Source organism: Ursus arctos, unplaced genomic scaffold (assembly GCF_023065955.2).
Source record: "Ursus arctos isolate Adak ecotype North America unplaced genomic scaffold, UrsArc2.0 scaffold_12, whole genome shotgun sequence".
In the NCBI taxonomy this organism is placed as follows: domain Eukaryota; kingdom Metazoa; phylum Chordata; class Mammalia; order Carnivora; family Ursidae; genus Ursus; species Ursus arctos.
This window is the reverse complement of record NW_026622786.1, coordinates 23,014,711-23,037,677: the sequence shown is the minus strand read 5'-3', so window position 1 is coordinate 23,037,677 and position 22,967 is coordinate 23,014,711. Positions and strand designations below refer to the sequence as shown.

The following is a 22,967-nucleotide window of genomic DNA, read 5'->3' as shown; positions in this document are numbered from 1 at the left end:
CTGTTACTTTTTGAATGATATCTACATTGTTTACAGTTTCTCACTGTTCATGGTTGGCAAATGTTCATACATTTCTTTGTAGTTCTCCTTTCCCCTTTAAATTCTTAAGTAGGATACAAGGCTAAGAATATTTTGTGTGACAATTCTTTTTTTTTTTTTTAATCGAAGAGCAGTTGACCTACAATATTGTATTAGTTTCAGATATACAAGATAGTGATTGGGTATTTCTCTACATTAGGACCTGGTCCCCACATTCAGTCTAGTTGCCATCTGTCAGCATGCACAGTTGTTACATTATTATGGACTGTATTCCCTATGCTGTATATTACATCCCTGTGTCTTGTTTATTTTATAACGGGAAGCTTATACCTTCTTCGTTGTCGAAAATCTTTAAAAATTCCTTTTGGTTGCATATTATAATGTTGGGAAATAATTTGGCTACATTTGCTTATACTCCAGGAATGGGGCTAACAATCCTTTTGTGTATGTGTCATCTCTTTAAGAATCAGAACCACCCTCTGGGGGGGTAGTAGTTATTTTAGGGAAGAGAAGATAGAGGCTCAGAGGAGCTACCTCACTTGCCCAGATTTACAAGCCAGAAAGTGGCAGTGCGTAGATTCAAATGCAGGTCTCTTTGATTCCAAATTCTGTGTTCTTTTTCATCTTACTACAGAGGAAGTACACGTTCACTATGGAAAATTTAAGCAATACAGAGAAAAAGTCACCTGTAATTATATAATCTAGAAATAAACACTTAAGATACTGCTCTATATGTATCTCTCCCCCCCATGCATCTATTGTGCCCTCTTACATTGAGAAAAAGAAGGTCTGTTTACCTAGTATTTGTTTTTTATGATATCTAGGACAATTTCACTTAAGGCAGCTATTAGTAAATATTGACATTTTCCTGGACTCCCCATTTTAAGATCGGGTAGTCACTAGAAGCTTCATCAGATTTTTTGTAAAAGGACTTTAACTTTGTAAGTCTTTTTTGAGCTGAAGAAAATAATTGCGTGATGTAATTAATAAACTTGATCCAATTACAGTGAAATCTAGGTGCTTGCTTTTTTTTTTTTTTTTTTAATTGAGAGACTGTTCCCGAGGAGGCTGAAAATCATGTTAGGGGTTTGTTAATAGAAAAGGTAGATTTTACAGAAATTAACACTCAAATAGCTGTTGCTAGGATGTAGCCAAAGAAGCCCTAAAATCCTGGGATCTGGGCAGAATGCATTTTAAGAGTCTTATGTGTGTGTTGTGTCAACACAGAGCAAGTAGAGTTTGTTACAATCATCTTGGTTCACATTGTTATGATGGTGGGGACGAGAAGACCCCTGCCTTTTTTTTGGTTAAATAAATTTGCATTGCTACATGAATAGTAAAGCAGTAGAATGAAACATATTTTAGATTTCCAGTTTTCCCCCAAATCCCCCAAACTCTCAGGTGGCAACGTCTTTCTCCTCTCTTAAAGAGAAAGAAAGAAAGAAAGAAAGAAAGAAAGAAAGAAAGAAAGAAAGAAAGAAAGAAAAAAAAGAAAGCAAGCACAGAGAAAGACAGCCTGAGGCAGGGAGTGGCAACAATTTGAGTGGCTTGGGCAGTGGAACCCGACTCTGCCCCTTACTGGTTGTGTGAACTTCCCAGACAGAGCTCTACAACTTCTCTGAGCCTCAGTTTCCTTCGATGTCAAACCGGGGAAATAGGATGCACGATGCAGGCATCTCGCGGCGATTGGAGATACTAGACGAAGTGTCTTGCATAGTGTCAGGCACATGATAGCAGATATTCTGATTACATTTTTCTCATTAATGAGCCTAAATAAACATTTTATTGCTTCCTACATTTATCTGCCCATTTTGAAGTTTAAACTTTAAAAAAAAAGATTTTATTTATTTGAGAGAGAGAGAAAGAGCGAGCTAGCACAAAAGGGGGGGCAGAAATTGACTCCCCACTGAGCAGGGAGCCGACGTCGGGCTCCATCCCAGGACCCTGGGATCCTGACCTGAGCCGAAGGCAGATGCTTAGCCGAGGAAGCCACCGAGGCGCCCCAGATTTATACTTTAATAATGACTTGGTGGACTAGTCGTTTGACTGCTGTTCTTCGGGGTTCTAACTTTAAATGAGGGGCTGGGAAGAGAGGAATTTTAAATCTCTCCGCTCTGAAAATTGCCTTTGTGTCTGGTCGGCTCTTGGGCTCTGTGCTTTACTGATGCCAGGGCGCCGTCTAGTGGCCAAATGGAAAAAGGGACTGATGAATACCCTCTCCGCTCTGCAGGAGGCTAAAACCAGTCCCAAATGCATTGATAACACCCACAAACAGTAATTCAGAGGTCATAGGATATTTTCACTGTCGTGGGTTATAACTCACTTGAAACAGTTTTGAGGATTTTAAAGAAACCTGCTCACCAACTCTAGGAAGTGTAGCCCCTACTGTTCATATAGCGTTCCTTTATTTGGAGACGTAAGAGTCAAGTTGGATCTTACTTGAAATCAGCCCCAAAACAGTTCCTGGAATCTGACTGCCAGGGTTCAAATGCTGCCCCTATCTCTTACTAGCTGTGTGTGCCTGGGCTAGTTTACTTTTCTAAGCAGCAATAACTGGGTAATTGCAAGGTTTAATGAGATGATCCATATAAAGCACTTCGTTTAGTGCCTGGCACATAGTAAGTGGTTAGTAAACGTGAGTTATGATTATTATCATTATTGGTATTATTTCAATGTCCTATTGCCATATTTGGATAACTGTCCAGTTTTTTTAACCCAGATATACACATAGCTTCTCTTAATAGTTGTTTTAGGTATATTACCTATAATGCCATTTACTCCTGAGAGAAATTAATATATAAGAAGAAACTTCTTCCTCCTCTTCTTCTTGGTGGAGGAGGGGAGGGGACAGACACCAAACCAACCATTAGTACATCTGGTAACAGGTGCTGTCACAGAGGTGCCAGGTGTGCTAGAAACCCAGGGTCAGGAGTGCTCATCAGCCTGCCACACCAGGGGAAGACTTCCCATGGGTTTCTGAGTCCTCTCCTTCCCATTCTTACCTGATAGAAAAGCTCATTTCTTATGCCAACTGATGTGGCTTGAAGTGGGTCTGTAAGCCACGAGCCAAGAAAGAATTCTTGAGACGTTTTCAGCGCAAGGAGGTATTTTTATTACAGCATAGGGACAGGACCCGTGGGCAGAAAGATCTGCCCCGGCATAGGGATGGTGTGGAGCAATTGATTAGATATTTTGGAATCGTGGGAGGTAAAGACAAAGGAAGTTTCCAAGAGGATTTTCATATGCTAAAGACTCACAGGATGCCCGAGGCCTAGCAGTTGTCAAACTCAGGGTTTTTCCCTCTAGCAAAGCGCTGAGTTGGGAGTTCCTAGAGGAATGGCTTACTCTGCCTGTCTCAAGTATTTTTCCGTGGGCTGCAGGTTATAAGGAAACTTAATCTACGTTTCTTTCTTGCCTTTGTTCCCCACATCACCAATCACAGCTCTTTTCTCCTTCAGGTTGTAAATCTATTGCTGGAAAATAATTTGAGCTAAGTAGGAAAACAGGTTTTTTTTTTTCCGAAGTAGAAAACTGCATCCATTTTCTCTAAACATGTGTGTGTAAGTTACTGTTTCTACGCAGAAGATTGAAAATAAGCTGTGTATTACCTGTTTGCCCAGAAGCAGCATGGCCTGTGAAAATCTTGTATCTGGGCCGTGGAGTAGTCTGATCTGCCTTCCAGTTCTGCCTCCATCCAATGTGTGACTTTGGCCAAATATACCAGTTAGGACTCTTGGTTGCAGGCAGCAGGACCAACTCTGGTAAATTAAACCAAAAAGGCATTGATTGGAATGATGCTGGGGATCTCACAGCCTCCAAGGGAAGGCTGGAGAATGAGGCCTAGAAAATGAACAGGATCCAAGGGAGAGAATGTCTCAGCAGAGTCCAGGCAGGGAAATGGAAACTACACCATTTCAAACAGAGGGAATTTAACACAAGGGATTTGTTAGAGAGAAGGCCAAAAGGAGAAGGGTAACACTGAAGAAACCAGAATATTAAGAGGAAAGAGCTCCTGCCTTTAGAGAGGTAGAAAGTGAGGTCACCAGAATCTGGGGGCTTGGAAGGGGAGCCAGGCTGGTATTGGGAGCCCTGAAGGGAATGCCACCAAGCTGGTGTGTGCATTTGGGGCCTGAGGAGCGGAGATCAGGCAGCTGGCGACTGGTACCGGGAGTACCATGCTGAACTGGGAGCTCTGGCTGCTCCTGTCTTCTGCGGCTGAAACCTTGCTGGCCCCCAGACAGAAGCCCCTTCTCCTTCCTCTGGCTTCGTCACTCCAGTCCTGCTTCATGCCTCCTATATTTTGAACTGACAGTGGGCCAGCTGCAAATGCTCTCTGCAGACCCCAGCCCTAGCATGGGAAGGTTGACTTGCTGCTGAGGGAAAATAGGAAATGACCAGCACATGCAGAGTCCCAGGAAGCAGGAAATATGGCCAAGGACACAGTGCAGAAATTGCTGGTTTACTTTGCTGGCTGCTGCCACCCATAGGCGCAAGGGGGCCCCCCATCGTGATTGAGTTCTGAATGAGACTGTCTCACCCTGTATGCTGGGAGTCAGTGAAGCCTGCACATGTTTCAGATGTGGTCATCAGGGTGCTGAGAAGTTAGTCCCCTGTGAGTCCCTGAGGCTGCGGGCCAGATCTGCAGGGGCCAAAGCCCCCAGCAGTCACCTTGGTGGATTGGCCAAGTCTAAGTCACATGTCTGTAACCCAGCTGACTCCGTGGCTCCTGGGAATTCTCACACGATGCTGGATCCGCTGGAACCAGAGCGCCGTTTAGGGGCTGACCACCTGTACCCCCGCACCCCCTCCCCCAAACAATGATGTCTACAAAAAGAGTATTCAACGTTTTTCGTTTCTCCATCTGTGAAATGGGGTTTACTATTCTTACCTTAACAGGCTGTTTTGAGAATTAAAAGAAATGATATACATGGTAGGTGCTTAATAATTATTCATCTCTTTTGTGGGGGATTGCACTGTAGATTGAAAGGAGTCACTGGCAAAAGTCAAGAGGAAGAAAAAGCACGAAGAATCAGGCCCGCAGGCCTCCCGGGCACCTCTGACCTTTAAGTGTCCTGGGAGTGCCTTTGTTTTTGGCTTGGGAGGAGTGCTTGCCCCCCGGGCTTGAATCGGAGGGGTCGAGGTTTCGGATTTTCTTGAGCGATTCCCAATACTCAGAGAAGGTTTTGCCCCCTCCCGTGGTGTGTGTGTGTGTGTGTGTGTGTGTGTGTGTGTGTGTGTGTACAGCTCCGCAGGCTGCCGCTTTAGGAAGGTGCGTCCACCTCTTACTCTCTCAGGAAATGCCCTTTCCTCCTGAGCTCTCTGTCGAGATTGATGAACTTGACGGTGAAGGGTTTTCGCGTTCCCGGGTGCGTCCGTGGCGCGTGCCTTTGCTCACAGCTCCGTTTTCCCTTCAGGCTATCCTCTTCACGCCCCTGAAGCCTACTTTCCTTATTTCAAAAAGCACAACGTGACGGCCATCGTGAGGCTGAACAAAAAGATTTACGAGGCGAAGCGCTTCACGGACGCGGGCTTCGAGCACTACGACCTCTTCTTCATAGACGGCAGCACGCCGAGCGACAACATCGTGCGGAGGTTTCTGAACATCTGCGAGAACACCGACGGGGCCATCGCGGTTCACTGCAAAGGTGCGTGCGGCCGGTCATGCAAAACCAAACCAGCTAGTGTCTTCCGAAAAGAACACGAGTCTTTTCGTTTGTTTGAGAAAACTGGAACACAAACCCAGTTAAATAACCCCTTCCTAAGGCAAGCTTTGTTTGGGTGTGGATAATCGGTGCAGGTCGGATTTTCCCTGGCCTTACCTTACCCAGCAGCTCCTGCTCGCTGACGCCAGGCAACCACCACGTGGCCCGGGCTGTGGCTCGGCAGGAAGACCTTGTTTAGGTACAGTTGTCAAGGGGAAGAGGTTGTTAGTGTTTTTCCCCCCTCTTTTTCTTCCAGATTTCCTCATCTCCTTTCTACCGACCTCCACCCATGTGATATTTAATGTTCCCATTTAGGACCCAGCCATCTGGACCCCATTTTGCCCTCTACTCCCCCCTTCCCTTACTGGTCTTTTGCATAGCAGATCAGTGTCTCTTCCCTGCCCATTGCGGGAAAAGCATCCTGGGGTCGCTGGCGAGCTTGCTTGCTGCAGATGTGTTAACGGTTTCTTTGAGTGAACTTGGTTATGTAAAGACTTGGTTATGTAAACGAATCTCTGCTCTTTAGGGGTGGGTACTTTCTCGGGCAGGGGTCTTTCAGATTATAGGAGCCCTAAGGTTGCCAGTTTCAGCGAATAAAAATACAGGACACCTGGTTAAATTTGAATTTTTGATAGACGAAGGAATACTTTTTTTGGAATGTTTAGAATATGTCATAGAACATACATTCTGCATTTTATCTGACAACCTCATGTTGGCTACTCAGAAAATGTAAAATTTCTACTCAGAAAGCCTAGTTGTTAGGCTCTGAGGAGGATCAAATTCCATTTTAGATTTTCCAGCACGATGAGAGGTCTTTTACTGGGGTCTTTGATTGGAGTGACTGGAGACATCTCTGGCCACTCTGGGATGGAGGCTAGTTCCTCACATGCAGCATCTCATCATGCCACTGGGTGGCGCTGCTCTCATGATTTTGAGCCTGCATAACTGGTTTCTGTGGAGTTTATGCTAATTGTCTAGTAGGTGTTGGGGATTGTACTGTTCTTTTCAAGTGCATAGTGCTGCTGTAACTGACTTATTCAGACAAGCATGGCTTTGGTTCTGACAGAAATTAAAATACCATTTTGTAGGCCTTTGTTTCTATGTTTAAGATTTGAGTAGGTGGAGGTACTTGGCTGACATGTGAGTGGCAACGGGAAGCTGCGTTTTGCCAGGGACCCGGAGGGATGGCACTGAGCTGCACGTGGCCTCGATTCGGAGGAGAGCTCCTTGTGTCAGGCTCCATCCACATCCATGGAGCCGCCGCCATCCCTCCTCTTCCCATTTCTTGGCGGGATGGGGCCCTGACCTGCAGGACGTCCTAGCTCCCTGATGGGGGGTGGGGGGGCTCGGACCAGCAAGGTATCTTGTTCGCTCATCATCGAGAGTGCTTTCAGTTCTAATCAGGTTGCAGTGGGGTGGTGGTGAGCTGGCTTGTCCTGGATGGGGTCCTTTTGCACTCCTAACTTTGCCTTTCCAGCTCATTTTGTTAAAGATTGCCCAGGCCCCAGAAAAAGCCAGCATTTTACACATTTCAGACGTGGACCTTGAGAGTCCTTGGGGCTATAGCAGCTACCAACGTTCAGTAGGAGATGTTCGTGTGCTCTTTTTCAAAGTTTATTTTTGTGTCACCAAAATTAGTATTTTTCCTCAGATTAATTTGGCCTTATTTCCTACTCAATTAATTTTATGATTACCAAGTCATAGATAGGGCTTATCTCTGTGTCATGTCCTGGATTGACAAATTCATGGAAGGAGAAAGGCAAAACTGTCATTAAAACTCAGTATCTTTCTCTTTTTAATTGAAGCATAGTTGATTCACAGTGTTATATTAGCTTCAAGTGTACAGCATAGCGATCGGACAAGTTTATGCATTATGCTGTGCTCACCACAAGTGCAGCTCCCATCTGTCACCACGCAACGCTATTATAATACCATTGACTCCATTCCCTATGCTGTGCCTTTTATTCCTGTGATTTATTCATTCCCTAACTGGAGGCCTGTACCTCCCACTCCCCTTCACCCATTTTATCCCTCCCTTCATTCCCCCCAACTCTGGCAACCACCAGTTTGTTCTCTGTATTTATGGGTCTGTTTCTGCTCGCTCTTTTTCTTTCTTTCTTTCTTTCTTTCTTTCTTTCTTTCTTTCTTTCTTTCTTTCTAGATTCCACATATAAGTGAAATCATCTATTTGTCTTTCCGTCTGACTTATTTCACTTAGCATAATACCCTCTATGTCCATCCATGTTGTTGCAAATGGCAAAATCTGATTCTTTTTTACCACTGGTAATATTACATTATATATATCTATATATATATCCATAAACATATATCGATATATATACATATATACTTCCTTATTCATTCATCTATCGATGGACACTTAGGTTGCTTTCGTATCTTGGCCATTGTAAATAATGCTGCAATAAACAGGGGTGCATATATCTTTTTGAATTAGTGTTTTCATTTTCTTTTGGATATCTGTATCTCTCTCGATAGCATTTCTCACCTACCTGAAATTATAAAAATGAAACTCTCTGATGTTCAACATTCTTATTACAGGTATTCTCTGTATCATATCCTATATTTGTGAATGTTAACATTTAAAAAAATACAGTATGGGTGTATGAGTTGTGTGTGTGTGTATTTTATACTGCAGAGGTTTATATGTCTTTATTTAAGATCAGAACCGTTAGCACTGAGGTGAGTTCTTGTATGGGAAGGTCACATTCACATGTGGTGACATCTTTTGCATAATGTTATTTCATTTGCTTCCACTAGTACACACATGTGGGACTCCTTTATAAAGATCACACCTTCGGTTTAATTACAGCTGTATTGCTTTTAATAGCATACTTGTCTACTAGAGGCCTGTTAATTATTTTGACATCTGCCCTAATTAAGTCAGTTTAATTTTCGGGGAATTGAAGCAGCGCTGAGCATTTTAACTGAAGTACAAGGAGGAGGGAGAGAGAATCTTACCCTATGTCACATGAACTTCGGGAGCTGCTGGAAAGGGAACGAAGAGGTCAGGCCGCAGCATGAAGTGCCATATGGAGAGAAAACTAGAAAGTGATTTGCTGGGAATGTGTGAAATCTGACCAATGATCCAGTATCTGTAGTTCACCTTCTGGTTGATAAAAGGGACGGCTATGATTTTTTTGAAAATGTCCAGCACACATAATAATTTTTAAAAAATGGAAACTCTGTGGTGTTCTGGTGTATGATGTTGGTAGTCTGCAGGATTTCAGAAAATGCCCGGACTGTAAGGGAATCGGCATTTAACTTGGTATAAATAGAGTACTTTCAACGTCTTGTCTTGCTGTGTCAGGGAGCCCTTTAATTATGAATGCTTTAAGAAATTTGTTAAAGTTTTTATAGAAACTTAGTGAAATGTTCCTATTCTGTTGAATTGTGGTAAGAGCTCCTAACTATTGAGTGCTAAGTACCTTCTTTTTATAGATCTAAATTATAGACTCTTTTTAAAAGGGGGAAGCAACTTTAGTTTCAGAGAAATTTGAACATTTTCTGCACCACCTTTTTTGGTTGTGTGTGTGGCTAGGAGCCTACCCGACGGAATGGGACAGCCCCTTCTCTGCCCAGGGAGGGCAGCAGTGAGAGGTAGTGTTGCCTCCAGAAAGAGCATCTCCTCTCCAGACAGACACCCACATTGGTGACTCCAAGGAGGGACTCGAGAAAGGCACTGCGCGCTGGCTCCTACGCAGGTTCCTCCCGAGGTTCCTACAGCAGGCCGTCTCGCTGTGTTTTATCCGCACGATTACCTGTAGTCTTGTCAGATGTCGGAGAGTTAACACCTCTGCAGACGCGGAGGATCTGCTCTGGACAGAAAGAGAAAGGCAAATTACTCTTCACTCTGATATTAAAGGAGGAGCCCCAGTGAGACCACAATTAAATTTTACTCTTTTCTAAAGAATGTTGACATTTGGTCCGGGGGAAAAGGTACTTCAGATGGAAACAGGCTGCACATACGCACACACACACACACACACACACACACACACACCCCTAATAAAACATTGTAAATATAATTTTTAAAAAGGAAGGCTTAATGGGAAGGGAATGTCCAGCATCTGTAAACATGAGCTTGACTGTAATTTTATTTGACTGTAAATTTCATTTGCATTTTCTTTTCTTTTCTTTTTTTTAAAGATTTTATTTATTTGACAGAGACACAGCCAGAGAGAGAGGGAACACAAGCAGGGGGAGTGGGAAAGGAGAAGCAGGCTCCCAGTGGAGCAGGGAACCCAATGTGGGGCTTGATCCCAGGCCTAGGCCGAAGGCAGACGCTTAACGACTGAACCACCCAGGTGCCCTCATTTGCATTTTCATATGTATTTTCAACCTGGCATTATTGCCCCCAAGGAAGGAGAGTTTTTTTTTCAGGGGGGTGGGGAGAAACCATTCTTTTTCTGTATGAAGCACAGATTTACGTACAGTACATAGAGATATGCAGTGTACTGTGGCGGTACAATTTCATGAGAGATGATCAGGAAAAATGTCTTAAAGAGGCTCGTGGAGGAGGCAATAAGGAAAAAAATATTGAGAAACACTGATTGAGAGGGAGCTTTTTCACACTTTCACATTTATGGAACTAGGATGGATCTGAAAATCGGTAGCATGTCATAGCTTAATTTTTTCTTACTTAGGTGGAACTTAACTAATGGGGTGTATCACACCGTTAGGCAACTTGATGGTATCTTAGGTGTGCTGAGACACTGTGTGTTTCCACGTACTGGAGAGATTAGAGAAGATACTCTTTATTATTTGACCAGCGAAGCTGACAAAAGGGCTTCTCCTTTTGGGGGAAAAGATTCTTAAACATGTTAAAAATAAAGCTGTCAACTTTCCCGTTTCCTTTTCTAACTAAATGTTTTCACAGATGAAATTGACCTGGACCAGTTTTCCAGGCCAGAAATATCAGTCATCTTTGACTTTCCCTGTGACCCAGTCCAAATGTCTTTCTAATTCAGCTCTTCGTTTTTATCACCGAGGTCTGTGCCCTTTCCGGCCACCTCGCCTTCCTGCCCCACCTCGCCCTGCTGCCCCAGCCCCCCAGCCGCTCCCTGGCTCCCCCGCTCTGTACTTTCCAACATAGGCCCTGTGCTGCAGCCAAATCCATCTGCTTTTATCACGGCACTTTCTTGCCCCCAAATACATGGCAACTTTATTTTGCCCTTTCCATTGGTTAAAGGAAAAAATACAGATTTTTTACATGTTAGCAGTTGTATGTTTATTAGCTGTTGATAATATCACGAATTCTGTAATACTTTTAAAATGGGTTGAATTCTGTTCATCAAAGCATCAGCTGCCTGTCTTTGAGAATAATAATGCAGATAGCCAGGGGATGTGACTTAACCAGTGCTCAGAGCCCGGCGGACCTGGCTTTGGGGACTCCTAGCGATACCTCAGTAGTCCTTTGTGCCTCTGGCCCACGACTGGGAACCTACTTCACCTAAGCCCAGGCCCTTCCACTTGGCTCAGAGGTGCTCTTTATTCTGGCCTTTTCCACCCATCCGACCTTATTCTGCACCCGACACCCACTGACACGTTCTCCAGCCAGGCTTTCGTTCATCACACCCTCTGCTGAAAATATTCTGTGACCTTCCTATTCTTAAGAGTCTGCTAACGTCTGTGTCAGCAATCACACATTCTTTGAAGACACCAGCAGCTCACACAGTACCCCCTTCCTTTCTCTGAGAGCCCAGTTTCAGTTCAAACTTCATTTCTTTGTTATTGTTTCTTGCTTAGTATTCCGCAACTACTCTGATACTCACCGTGATCAAAAATTATGTCCTATACTTGCTTATATCCCTATTCTATGAGCAGAACCCTGTCCTGGGCATCTTGAGTAAGCATTTGACTAGCTGAATTTAATGCTTAAAAACAAAGAGCTACTTTCTTTTTCTTTTCTTTTTTTAAAGATTTATTTATTTGAGAGAGAGTGTAAGTGCGAGTGGGCGGAGGGGCAGAGGGAGAGAATCTTCATGCAGACTCCCTGCTGAGTGGGGAGCCCGACCTGGGGCTTGATCCCATGATCCATGAGATCATGACCGGAGCTGAAACCAAAAGGCGGATGCTCAACTGATTGAGCCACCCAGGCACCGCAGAGCCATTTTATTCTTCTATAAGAAAAAGTGTAGGGACACCTGGGTGGCTCAGTCGGTTAAGCATCTGCGTTTGTCTCAGGTCATGATCTCAGGGTCCTGGGATCGAGTCCCGCATCAGGCTTCTTGCTCAATGGGGAGCTGCTTCTCCCCCTGCCTACCGCTCCCCCTGCTTGTGCTCACGCTCTCGCTCTTGCTCTCTCTGACAAATAAATAAATAAAATCTTAAAAAAAAAGTAATAGTGTATATGATACAAACAGATTTTTAAGTAGTGGAAAAATAACTCCGCATACTGCTTTGCTCATGGATGATACTTAAATAAGAATTTACGGTACTGAATCTAACTCCAAGAAGCCAGATATGGAAAGATTTAGTAAATGCTTGTAAATGAGCATTATTGGTTCAGTCCTATATGCTTCCTGAGGGCAGGCATCCTGCTTGTCTTCATATTTCTGTTTCCAGGTCTTTCACGGTGTCTTGTACAACGTCGGTCTCAGTCAGTACCTGTAAAATGAGTGACAGGATGTGAGCCAAGAGTGGAAAGAATTCTAGGGTGAGAATCAGGACCATGGGGGCATTTTGGTCCTGAATTCCATACTCACTTGCTGTATGAGTCAATTGGTTGGTATCTTTGGGCCTCCGTTGTTCTGGTATATGAACAACCACCACTATCAAGAACCTGTGGCTTGATAAATTTTTTGAATATTTTTGCAAAAGGAGGAAGTCAGTGTGTATTTTTTTTTTTTAAAGATTGGCTAAAATGCAAATCAAGTCGTATCACTTTTATTTCTTTGGAGAGAGGGAAAAAATACAACAATTGGTAAAAACACCTTGAAGAAATCAGAGTTCACGAAAATAACCAAAATTTCATTGAAAGTCATTTTTTTGAAAGGCATTTCTAACTGTGTTACTTAATCTTATGTAACAGAGAGTGCATTCAACATAAAGCACAGAAGCTAACACCAAAGTTCTTAGAAAATGCAGGAGCCCGGGGAAATGAAATTTGAGCACTCTGTTTGCTTTGTTCTTCCTCAGTGAACGGTGCTCTCCCGAGGGCGGTGAGCATGTCTCTTTTATTTGTCACTGTGCCCCCAGCTCCTAGAACATACCTGGCAGGTCGTAGGGGCTCCATCCATACCTACTGACTGAGGAAATCATGAAATCCTGGTGTGCGATGGAGTGCCGGGGAGCTTGGATGACCGTCTGATAGAGGTGGTATTGAAACAGTTGTGGGCTAGGGAGTCGATGAGGCTTGATGACATCTGTGGTGTCGTCCAACTTTGATTCTATGATTCCTTATTCTACAGTATGTTAAAAAAAAAAAAACCCTAACCATTTAAATAAGCTAACATTGGCCATGATAATATAGTCAGTTACACGGCTGACTCAGGGGTCACACAGCCAAACTATTAACTATAGATTCATCTCAGCCTGGGCTGGGGTCCAGGGTGGGCAGGGTGGAGATACCTGACAGGCGATATTTTGCAAGTGCTTGTCACGGAACCCGCATTGCCTTAACAATATTCACCATGACAGGCCTTGCCTAAGGCCCCTGGGGGTTAAACTTGATCGTTTTTTGAGACCCTTGCTCTGATTTTTATATGCTTTTATATTGGCTTATTTTAATTATATGATCTATTTTTAGAAGATTTCTTGAGTTAGAATTATCTTTTAACCCCACATCATGTAAAAAGCATTACGTTATTGTCTGGGTTTAAAACACTTATGTTATACTTGAAACCATTGCAGTTTCTGGGCACGGTTTGATTTCAAGATTTCTGTGGGTGCCTTTGCTACATTTTGTCTTTCTTGGTCTGTTTCCTTTTCTTGCAGCTGGTCTTGGAAGAACAGGGACATTGATAGCCTGTTATGTCATGAAACATTACAGGTTTACACACGCTGAAATAATTGCTTGGATCAGAATATGCCGGCCAGGCTCCATTATAGGACCCCAGCAGCACTTCCTGGAAGAGTAAGTATATGGCCTCTGTTATCATATTATGTCCTCGTTCTTTTTTTTTTCTTTTTTTAAGATTTTATTTATTTATTTGACAGAGAGAGAGAAAGAGAGAGAGCAAGCACACAAGCAGGGGAGCAGCAGGCAGAGGGATAGGGAGAAGCAGGCTCCCCGCTGAGCAAGGAGCCCAATGCGGGACTTGATCCCAGAACCCTGAGATCATGACCTGAGCCGAAGGCAGACGCTTCACCGACTGAGCCACCCAGGCGCCCCTATGTCCTCGTTCTGATCATTTTCTACCTCGTGTTCTCCTGGTTGTGGACTAGGTCAAGCCTGTGGTTATAAAATGGCTGCACTGTGAGAGAAGTCTGTGCCTCTAATGGAATATTGTTGATTTGACAGCTAATGCATTCTCACTTTGTACCTTTTTTATATCTCAGATCAGGTGAGAGAAGAAAATCACAGAGCCATCTCTGCCTACCTTTTTTCTGTCATTTTCTATGTGTGATCTGGCTACAGTGCAATTTTCTTATGTCATCCTACTTGACACTTTTCATTCTTTTCTTTTGTTTGCATGTCTAAAAGCAGAATGAAAAAAACCACAACTAAGGTCCATCAGTGATTTCGGTGACATTGCTGCTTTCCTGACAACGAACTAAACTGCTCAAGTAGCTGCAACTTATGAGTTACCGAGGAAGGAAAAACAGAACTGGGTTTTAGTCCTGGCCATGCCACTAAGTGGTTTTATGACCGTTATTTGGAAGAATACTTATAAATTCATTCATTCATTCACTCACGTGTGCATGAACTATTTGTCAAACCCCGGCCCATTAGGTGGAGAGATTTAACTCATAAGAGAGCGATCCTTTCTGGTTTCCCTGTAAAATTTTAGAAATTATCACTGATTTATCCTTTAATAAAATAAGGAGATGAAATTAACGTTAGCTGATTTAGGTCCAGCTCTAAAGTGTTATCAACTATAATCTTATACAGAAATTTTATTTTTTTTCTTTTTATGCTGCTATGGGTATATCTTGAATAGCGTTCTTTTTGATATAATTAATTATTTTCCTGTTTAAATCGTTTTCTGTTGGTGAGAAACAAATGATGGCGATTTTCGCAGAAAAATGCTGTAAGTAAGCCACAAGCATCTGAAACGGATAAAGGATTTGAGGAACCCTGCTGAGGAATGACTGTAGTTGCCAGGCCCCGGGGAGGGGGGTGGTAAGAAAACAGTGCTGGACATGTGACTTTATACCTTCGCTTCAAAGAATGAAAAAGAAATGTAATGAATACACAAGAAAAAAATACCAAGAACAGGATCATTAAGAAGACAGAGGTTTCTAGGGTTGACCTGTGAGATACAAATAAAGTAATTTTATTATTTTAGAGATGTATTCTTTTTCAGATTCTCAGGCAGGGATCTCCTCTCTTTGCTTGATGTTGCCTGGAGCGTGGAGCTCGGGGCTGTGTACCTGCCAGCAGCTTGTTGTACTAATTGCTCACTAACGTAAAATAAATGGCCTTAGGATTAGGAAACAGAAACCAAGGCACTACTAAGCCTGATTCGTAAAGACGCTCCATCAGTCTCTTAAAACCATTGTTGGGAAGAATGTTCCATTATTAGGTACCTACTGAATACCCGCCTTGCTCCGGGCACTCTGCTAGGTGTGGCTCCCAAGGTGAGGAGATGTAGCTGAGAATTGCACCTCATTTTCCCACCACCACCCTCCTGCTGTGTGCCTGTACCCTCCCCCCTCCCCCCTCTCCCTACTATGCCTCCTCTCTCTGCCACATCTCAAAATAACAACAGAAGACATTAGGTTATGAGGCAAGGGCGCTCTATGCTGAAGAAAGTTTTTTTTTTTTTTTTTCATTTTTTTCAGCTAGAAAACTCAGGATATTTCCTTTGGTGTGAGTCCATATTATAGTTTTCTTAAGTATTTTTCTGTAAGAACTGAGGTACAGGAGTGACTTCCTTGCATAACTGAAGCATTATAATCTGTTGTTAATGAAAGTTATTAAATTAAGATCAGGCCTAAAATAAGTCATTAACGCTTAGGTCAGAACCTTCCTGAAAGCAGGTTCTTTGAGGCACTGGACCTTCATGTGTTACAGTATTTCTTACAGAGCTAGCAAGGGGAGATGCCTGCGTCAGTCCCAGGCTTCCCCAGGCTTTGTTAGATCACGTCCGTCCAAGCAGGGGTCTCGTCTGCTGTTCGCTCTGAGTGGTACCAGAGGTGCTGTTGTGCTTTACTCGACTGGGCATACTTCTCGCGTCCTCTTCTCCTCTCACCCTTTCCTTTCCAAGCCTGTGTCTTGATGTGCCTCCTAGCAGAATACATTGCTTCGTGCCTTTGTGACGTTCATTCGTCCAACAGATGTTTGTCAGATGTGCGCTCTTGTCGGGCCGTACTCCGGGGCCTGGGGTGGCCGCAGGAGCATGCCAGAGAAGGTGCTTTACTCCCAGGGGTAATAGCACTAGTGGAAGGAGCAGACAAGAAACTAGCATGTAAGTTTATACACAAGATGATTTCTAACAGTGACATGAACAGTGGAGACTAGGGGTAGGGGAGGGGGTGATCACAGGGGACCGGAGAGCACTTTGGTCAAGGAAGGCTTCTTGAAAGAGAGCCAGAACCTTGAGGGTGGGAAGGAGCCAGTGCTGGCAGTCTGGGCTGTGTCCTGGGTAGTAGGCATGCAGAGGGCCTGAGATGGGAACACGTGCACCATTTTTGAAGCTCAGAAAGAAGGCTAGTGTGGGGGCGCCTGGGTGGCTCAGTCGTTGATCATCTGCCTTCAGCTCAGGGCGTGATCCCAGAGTTGTGGGATCGAGCCCCGCATCAGGCTCCTCCACTGTGAGCCTGCTTCTTCCTCTCCCACTCCTCCTGCTAGTGTTCCCTCTCTCTCTGGCTGTCTCTCTCTCTCTCTGCCGAATAAATAAATAAAATCTTTAAAAAAAAAAAAAAGAAGAAGGCTAGTGTGGGTAGATTATAGTGAGCTGGGAGTGGGCGGTTTGAGAGGTCGGCTCGTCAGTTTTTGCAAAGTGAACTTACCCATGTAACCATTCTTCAGGTCAGGAAATAGAACAATTAGCTGCATCCAGAAGTCCCCCTTGTGCTCCTTCCATTCACCACCCAGTTCTTCTGCCCGTGTGACTATTATGCTGACTTCTAACACCATAAATGAGTCTTGCCTGATTGTAGCCTTAGAATCAGTATGTATGTCTAGCTTCTTTCAGTCAATGTGATTTTATTGTTTTGTGTAAATAGTGTGTTCATTTCCATTGCTTGATAAAATTCCACTGTTTGAATACATGTTTTAGTTCTTCTGTTGATGGATATTTAAGTTGTGTCCAGTTTGGGGCTATTTCATATCTTTGGTACATCTATCTGTTGGATGAATACCTGTGAACAGGACATTCAGTTATAGCAGGTATCACTAAAGATTTTTCCGAAGTAGGTCTGCCACCTCCGGTTCCTACCAACAGGGGTGGGAGTTCCAAGCTTACTAATACTTGATATTGTCAGTCTTTTACATTTAAGTCATTATACTCTGCTTGTAGTGGTAATTTGCTTTATAGTTTTAATTTGTTGTTGGCTGTTAACTAATGTGGTTGAACTTTTCATGTATTTGTTGGCCATTTGTGTATTCCCTCTCTTTTTTAAAAGATTTTATTTATTTATTTGAGAGAGAGAGAGAGAGAGAGCATGAGTCAGGGGGAGGGTCAGAGGGAGAGAGAGAAGGAGGCTGTCCGCTGAGCAGGGAGCCCGATGTGGGGCTCGATCCCAGGACCCTGGGATCATGACCTGAGCTGAAGGCAGACGCTTAACCCATTGAGCCACCAAGGCGCCCCTGTGTATTCTTTTATGAAATATATTTTCAAATCTCTTTTTTTTTTTTTTAAGATTTTATTTATTTATTTGACAGAGAGAGACAGCCAGCGAGAGAGGGAACACAAGCAGGGGGAGTGGGAGAGGAAGAAGCAGGCTCATAGCGGAGGAGCCTGATGTGGGGCTCGATCCCAGAACGCTGGGATCACGCCCTGAGCCGAAGGCAGACACCCAACCGCTGTGCCACCCAGGCGCCCCTATTTTCAAATCTCTTACCCATCTTTCTATCAGACTTTTTCATCTCAATGTGTAGGTGTATCAATATTCTGGCTACACGCACACTGTCCATTCTATGTAACGCAGATATATTCTGCTTCTCTTTGGGTTTGCTTTTTCACTCCGTAGTGTCTTTTGAATAGAATTTCTTGGTGAGAATTTTAAAGTTCTACTCTCTTAAAACTTTAAAATATGCAAATACAGGATTATTAACTGTAGTCATCATGCTACATTTTACATCCCCAGGACTTATTTATCTTATAACTGGAAGTTTACCTTTTGACCCCCCTCCACCCATTTCTCCTACCGCCCACCTCTGACAGTCACCAATCTGTTATCTCTATCTATGAGCTTGTTTCTTGTTTGGGTTTTTTTTTTTTTTTTTTTTAGATTCAACATATAAATAAGGTCATATAGTATTTGTTTTCTCTGTATGACTTATTTCACTTAGCATAATGCCCTCAAGGTCCCTCCATGTTGTCACAAATGACAAGATTTCCTTTGTTTTTATGGCTGAATAATATTTCATTATGTTTTTAACACATTTTCTCTATCCATTCATCCATCAGTGGACATTTGGATGGTTCTATGTTTGGCTATTGCAAATAGTGCTGTAACGAACACGGGGGTGCAGATACCTTTTTGAGTTAGTGTTTTCATTTTCTTCGGATGAATGCACAGAAGTGCAAATGCTGGATCATGTGGCAGTTCTATTTAAAATTTTTTTGAGGAACCGCCATACGGTTTTCCACAGTAGCTGCACCAGTATGCATTCCCACCCACAGCACACGGGGGTTCCCTTCTAATCACTTTCTGATTTCTAACCCCATAGATTTGTTTTACTTGTTCTTGGTCTTTGTTTTCTTCTCAGAATATTATTTTGAGATACATTCATGTTAAGTATGGCAGTAGTTTGTTTCTTTTTATTACTTAGTGTTCCATTGTTTGAATGTATCATGATGTATTGACCCATACGACTCTTGATGGGTCTTTGGGTGATGTTTAGTTTTTGGTTGTTATGAGTGAAACTGCTGTGAATATTCTTCTACAAGTCTCTTTGTGGGCATATGTCTTCATTTCCTTTGTTTAAATACCTAGGAATGAGGTCGCTGGATCATAGGGTTAGATATAGTTTAACTTTATGAGGAATGATTTTCCAAGGTGGTTAAATCATTTTATATGCTACTTATAGGAGTATGAGTTCTTATTGTTCCACATCTTTGCCAACATTTTATTTTGTAAACATGTTTTTTGGGGCAGGAGTGGTGCCATTCTGGTTGGTGTGAAATAGTGTCTCAATTTGTATTTTCCTGATGACTAATGATATTGAACATTTTTTTCATACACATATGTATCTTTTGTGAGATGTTTGGCCAAGTCTTTGCCTATTAAAATTTTCTTTCTGTTAATTGTAGTGGTTCTTTATATATTTTATGTGATTATTTTATTTTATTTTATTTTTATTTTCAAAATATATTTTGTTTCTTTCCCAAATTTTTTTGCAGAATTTCCAAGCTATTAGTTTATTTTAAAAATATTTGTTGAAGTTACTATAAAACCATTATTTTTCACAGTACTATATACAGAGTTGATGAAAAATATATTGTTTTCCTACAAATTATTTAATATTCGGAAGAGCAGTTGAAGTTGTATGTTGCAGCTTTACGATGGGGATTTCTGCTTTTCATTGAGATTTTTTTTTTTTTTAAGATTTTATTTACCTATTTGAGAGAGAGGGAGAGAGAGAGAAAGAGGGAGAATGAGCGGGGGATAAGGGATAGGGGCAGAGGGAGAAACAGACTCCCAGCAGGGCAGGGAGCCCAACACAGGGCTTGATCCCAGGACCCTGACATCATGACCTGAGCCAAAGGCAGATGCTTAACAGACTGAGCCACCCAGGTGCCCCAGTGAGATGATTTTTTAATTGAAGTGTAACTGACATATAACATTATGTTAATTTCAGGCATATAACATAGTGATTTGATATTTGTATATATACTTTAGATACAAGTCTTTGGCAGATACATTGTGCTGTATGTCTTTTAATGAGCAGAATTTAAAATTTTGCTGAAATTGATTTTTGAAAATTAACATGTATCTTGCAACCTTACCATTTTCACTTATTAGTTCTGGTAGTTGTCCTTTTTTTCCTTATTGCTAAGATTTCCAGTACAATGTTAGTTAGAGGTGGTGAAAATGGACATCCTGGCATTGCTCTCGATATTAGAGAGAGCATTCATTCTTTTACCACTCAATGTGATGTTAGCTGTGAGGCTTTCACAGATGACTTTTATCTGAATGAGGAAATTTCCTTCCATTTCTAGTTTATTGAGAGTTTCTATTAATAACGGGTATTGAATTTTGACAGTTTTTTTCTGTACCTATCAAGATAATCTTGTAATTTTTTCTCCTTTATTCTGCTAAATGTGAATTACATTCCTTTTCAGATGTGAAGCCATAATGGTCATGATGTGCTTTTATGTCTTCATATGGCTGGATTTGATATGCTAATGTTCTCTTAGGGATTTTTTGTGTTCATGTTCATGATAGGTAATGATGTGTGATTTTCTTTTCTTGTAATACTTTTAAGTTTCAGCATCAGGATTATGCGGACTTCATAAGATGAATTGTGAAGCATTTCCATCTTTATTTTCTGAAAAGATTATTATAAGATGGTATTATTGGATTTGAGGGATGGGATGGGAAATTAGGAGATGTAAGTGTCATTTGGAGATAAGGGTCTAGTTGACATTGGAGAACCTGAAATGGTTGGTCTTGTGATATGACAGGGGTAATCCAGGGCGTGCGCCATGATGGGTTTGGTTCTGAAAGGCTTGTAGAGGCCATGGGGTATGGGCCATCAGATGACTTTCTATGAAGCAGTTCCTGGGGATATGGTGGCCAAGGGAATGAGCAAAGATTCCCACTGGGACCACTTGCTTGGGTGTCTAGAAGGGGAGTGTGGGGTGCCTATGTAATCTCTGCTGCATTGTAGGGTGTGCTGTGGCCCACTGGGGGCAGGTGCCGGCTCACAGGGAGATTGAGGTGCCGTGGTGACGACACACTTCGGTTCACTTCCTTCCCTGACTTTTTTTTTTTTTTTTTAAGATTTTATTTATTTATTTTTGAGAGAGAGAGAGGGAGTGAGAACAAGTTGGGGGGGCAGGAGAGGGAAGAGGGAGAATATCAAGCAGACTCTACACTGAGCATGGGGCTCGATCCCATGACTCTGAGATCATGACCTGAGCTGAAATCAAGAATCGGGCGCTCAACTGACTGAGTGATCCAGGCGCCCCTCCCTTGTTCCTTTTTATGGCTGAGTAGTATTCCAGGGTGTGAATGCACTCCTGTTTGTTAACCATGAAGGATAGCTGGGCTGTTTACAGTTTTTGGCTATTATGAATAAAGATGCTATAAATGTTTGTATATATGTTTTTGTGTGAACATAAGTTTTCATTTCTCTGGGCTAAGTGCCCAAGAAAGACTGCAGTTGGTGAGTTGTATGGTACATGTTTAGTTTTATAAGAAACTGTCAAACTGTTTTCTAGAGTGGCTGTTTTATTTTACATTCTTACTAGCAATGCATGAATGATTGAGTTTTTCTTTATATTTGCCAGCATTTGGTGGTGTTGCTGTTTTTGTTTTAGCCACTCTGATAGGTATATAATGATATATCGTTATGGTTTTAATTTGCATTTCCCTATTAAGTAACTGTAAGAAACTTCTCATGCACTTATTTGCCATCCATGTATCTTTTTGGTGAAGTGTCTCTTCAAGTCTTTTGTCCATTCTTATTGAGTTGTTTGTTTTCTTATTATTGAGTTTTGAGAGTTTTTTTTTTTTTTTAAGATTTTATTTATTTATTTGAGAGACAGAGAGAGCAGAGCAAGATAGAGAGCACGAATGGCAGGGAGGGGCAGAGGGGGCGGGAGAAGCTGACTTCCCAATGATTAGGGAGCTCAATCCCAGGACCCCGGGTTTATGACCTGAGCCAAAGGCAGACCCCCTTAACTGACTGAGCCAACCAGGTGTCCCTTGAGAAGTTCTTGATACATTCTAAGTGACAGTTTTTTATCTGGTAAATATTTTCAAAATATTTTCTCTCAGTCTATAACTTGTCTTTCATTCTCTTAATAGGATATTTCACGGAGGAAAAATTTTAAATTTTGATGAAGTCCCATTTATCATTTTTCCCCTTTTTTAGATCATGCTTTTAGTATCAAATCTAAGATCTCTCTGCTTAGCTCTAGATTCCCATAATCTCTCATGTTTTTTCTAAAAGGTTTCTGGTTATATGTTTTCATTTGAGTTGGTGATTCATTCTGAGTTAATTTTTTGTATGAGGCGTGAGACTTAGGTTAAGATTCTTTTTTTTTTTGCCTATGGACGTCCAGTTTCTCTGGCACTATTTGTTGAAAAGATTATCCTTTCTCCATTGAATTGCTTTGACATCTTTGTTAAAAATTAGATGGGCATATGTATTATTATGATTTCTTTGTTCTTTATTTTGTTTGTTCCATTGATGTGTTTATTGGTCCTTCTTCTGATACCACACTCTCTCGATATGGTACCTGTATAGTGAGTGAGCCTTGGAAGAGTAGTTCCTCCTACTTTCTCCTTTAGTAAAATTATCTTAGCAGTGCCGGATCCTTTCCTTTTCTGTGTAAATTTTAGAATAATCTTGTCCATATCTACAAAAAATCATGCTGCGATTTTGATAGGAATGTGTTAAACCTCTATATCGGTTTGGGGAGAAATGACATCTTCAGTACTCTTGAGTCTTCCAATCTGTAAACGCAGTATGTCTCTTCATTTATTCAGATCACCTTTGATTTCTTTCATCAGTATTGTGTAGCTTTCAGCTTACAAGTCCTGTTTCGTTAGATTTACACCTAAGTATTTTGCTTTTTTTGCATGATTATGAATAGTATTATATTTTAAATTTCAGAGTTCATGTGTTCATCACTAGTATGTATAAACACAGTTGATTTTCTGTCTATGTTTATTTTATATCCTGAAACTTAGGGGTGTGTGTGT

At 42.1% G+C, this 22,967-nt stretch overlaps 1 protein-coding gene across 13 annotated transcripts in view; it reads left to right on the top strand.

Moving 5' to 3' along the window:
• Positions 1-22,967, top strand: part of CDC14A (cell division cycle 14A) — a 208,582-nt gene that overhangs the window by 143,882 nt on the left and 41,733 nt on the right. For 12 of the 13 annotated variants that reach the window (XM_048220695.2, XM_044383602.3, XM_048220698.2 and 9 more), the window contains 2 exons: positions 5,454-5,684; positions 13,698-13,836. In XM_048220695.2, coding sequence (XP_048076652.1) covers positions 5,454-5,684; positions 13,698-13,836 — 370 coding nt within the window. The remainder of the gene's footprint in view (positions 1-5,453; positions 5,685-13,697; positions 13,837-22,967) is intronic. The other variant, XM_044383607.3, reaches the window with a different exon arrangement.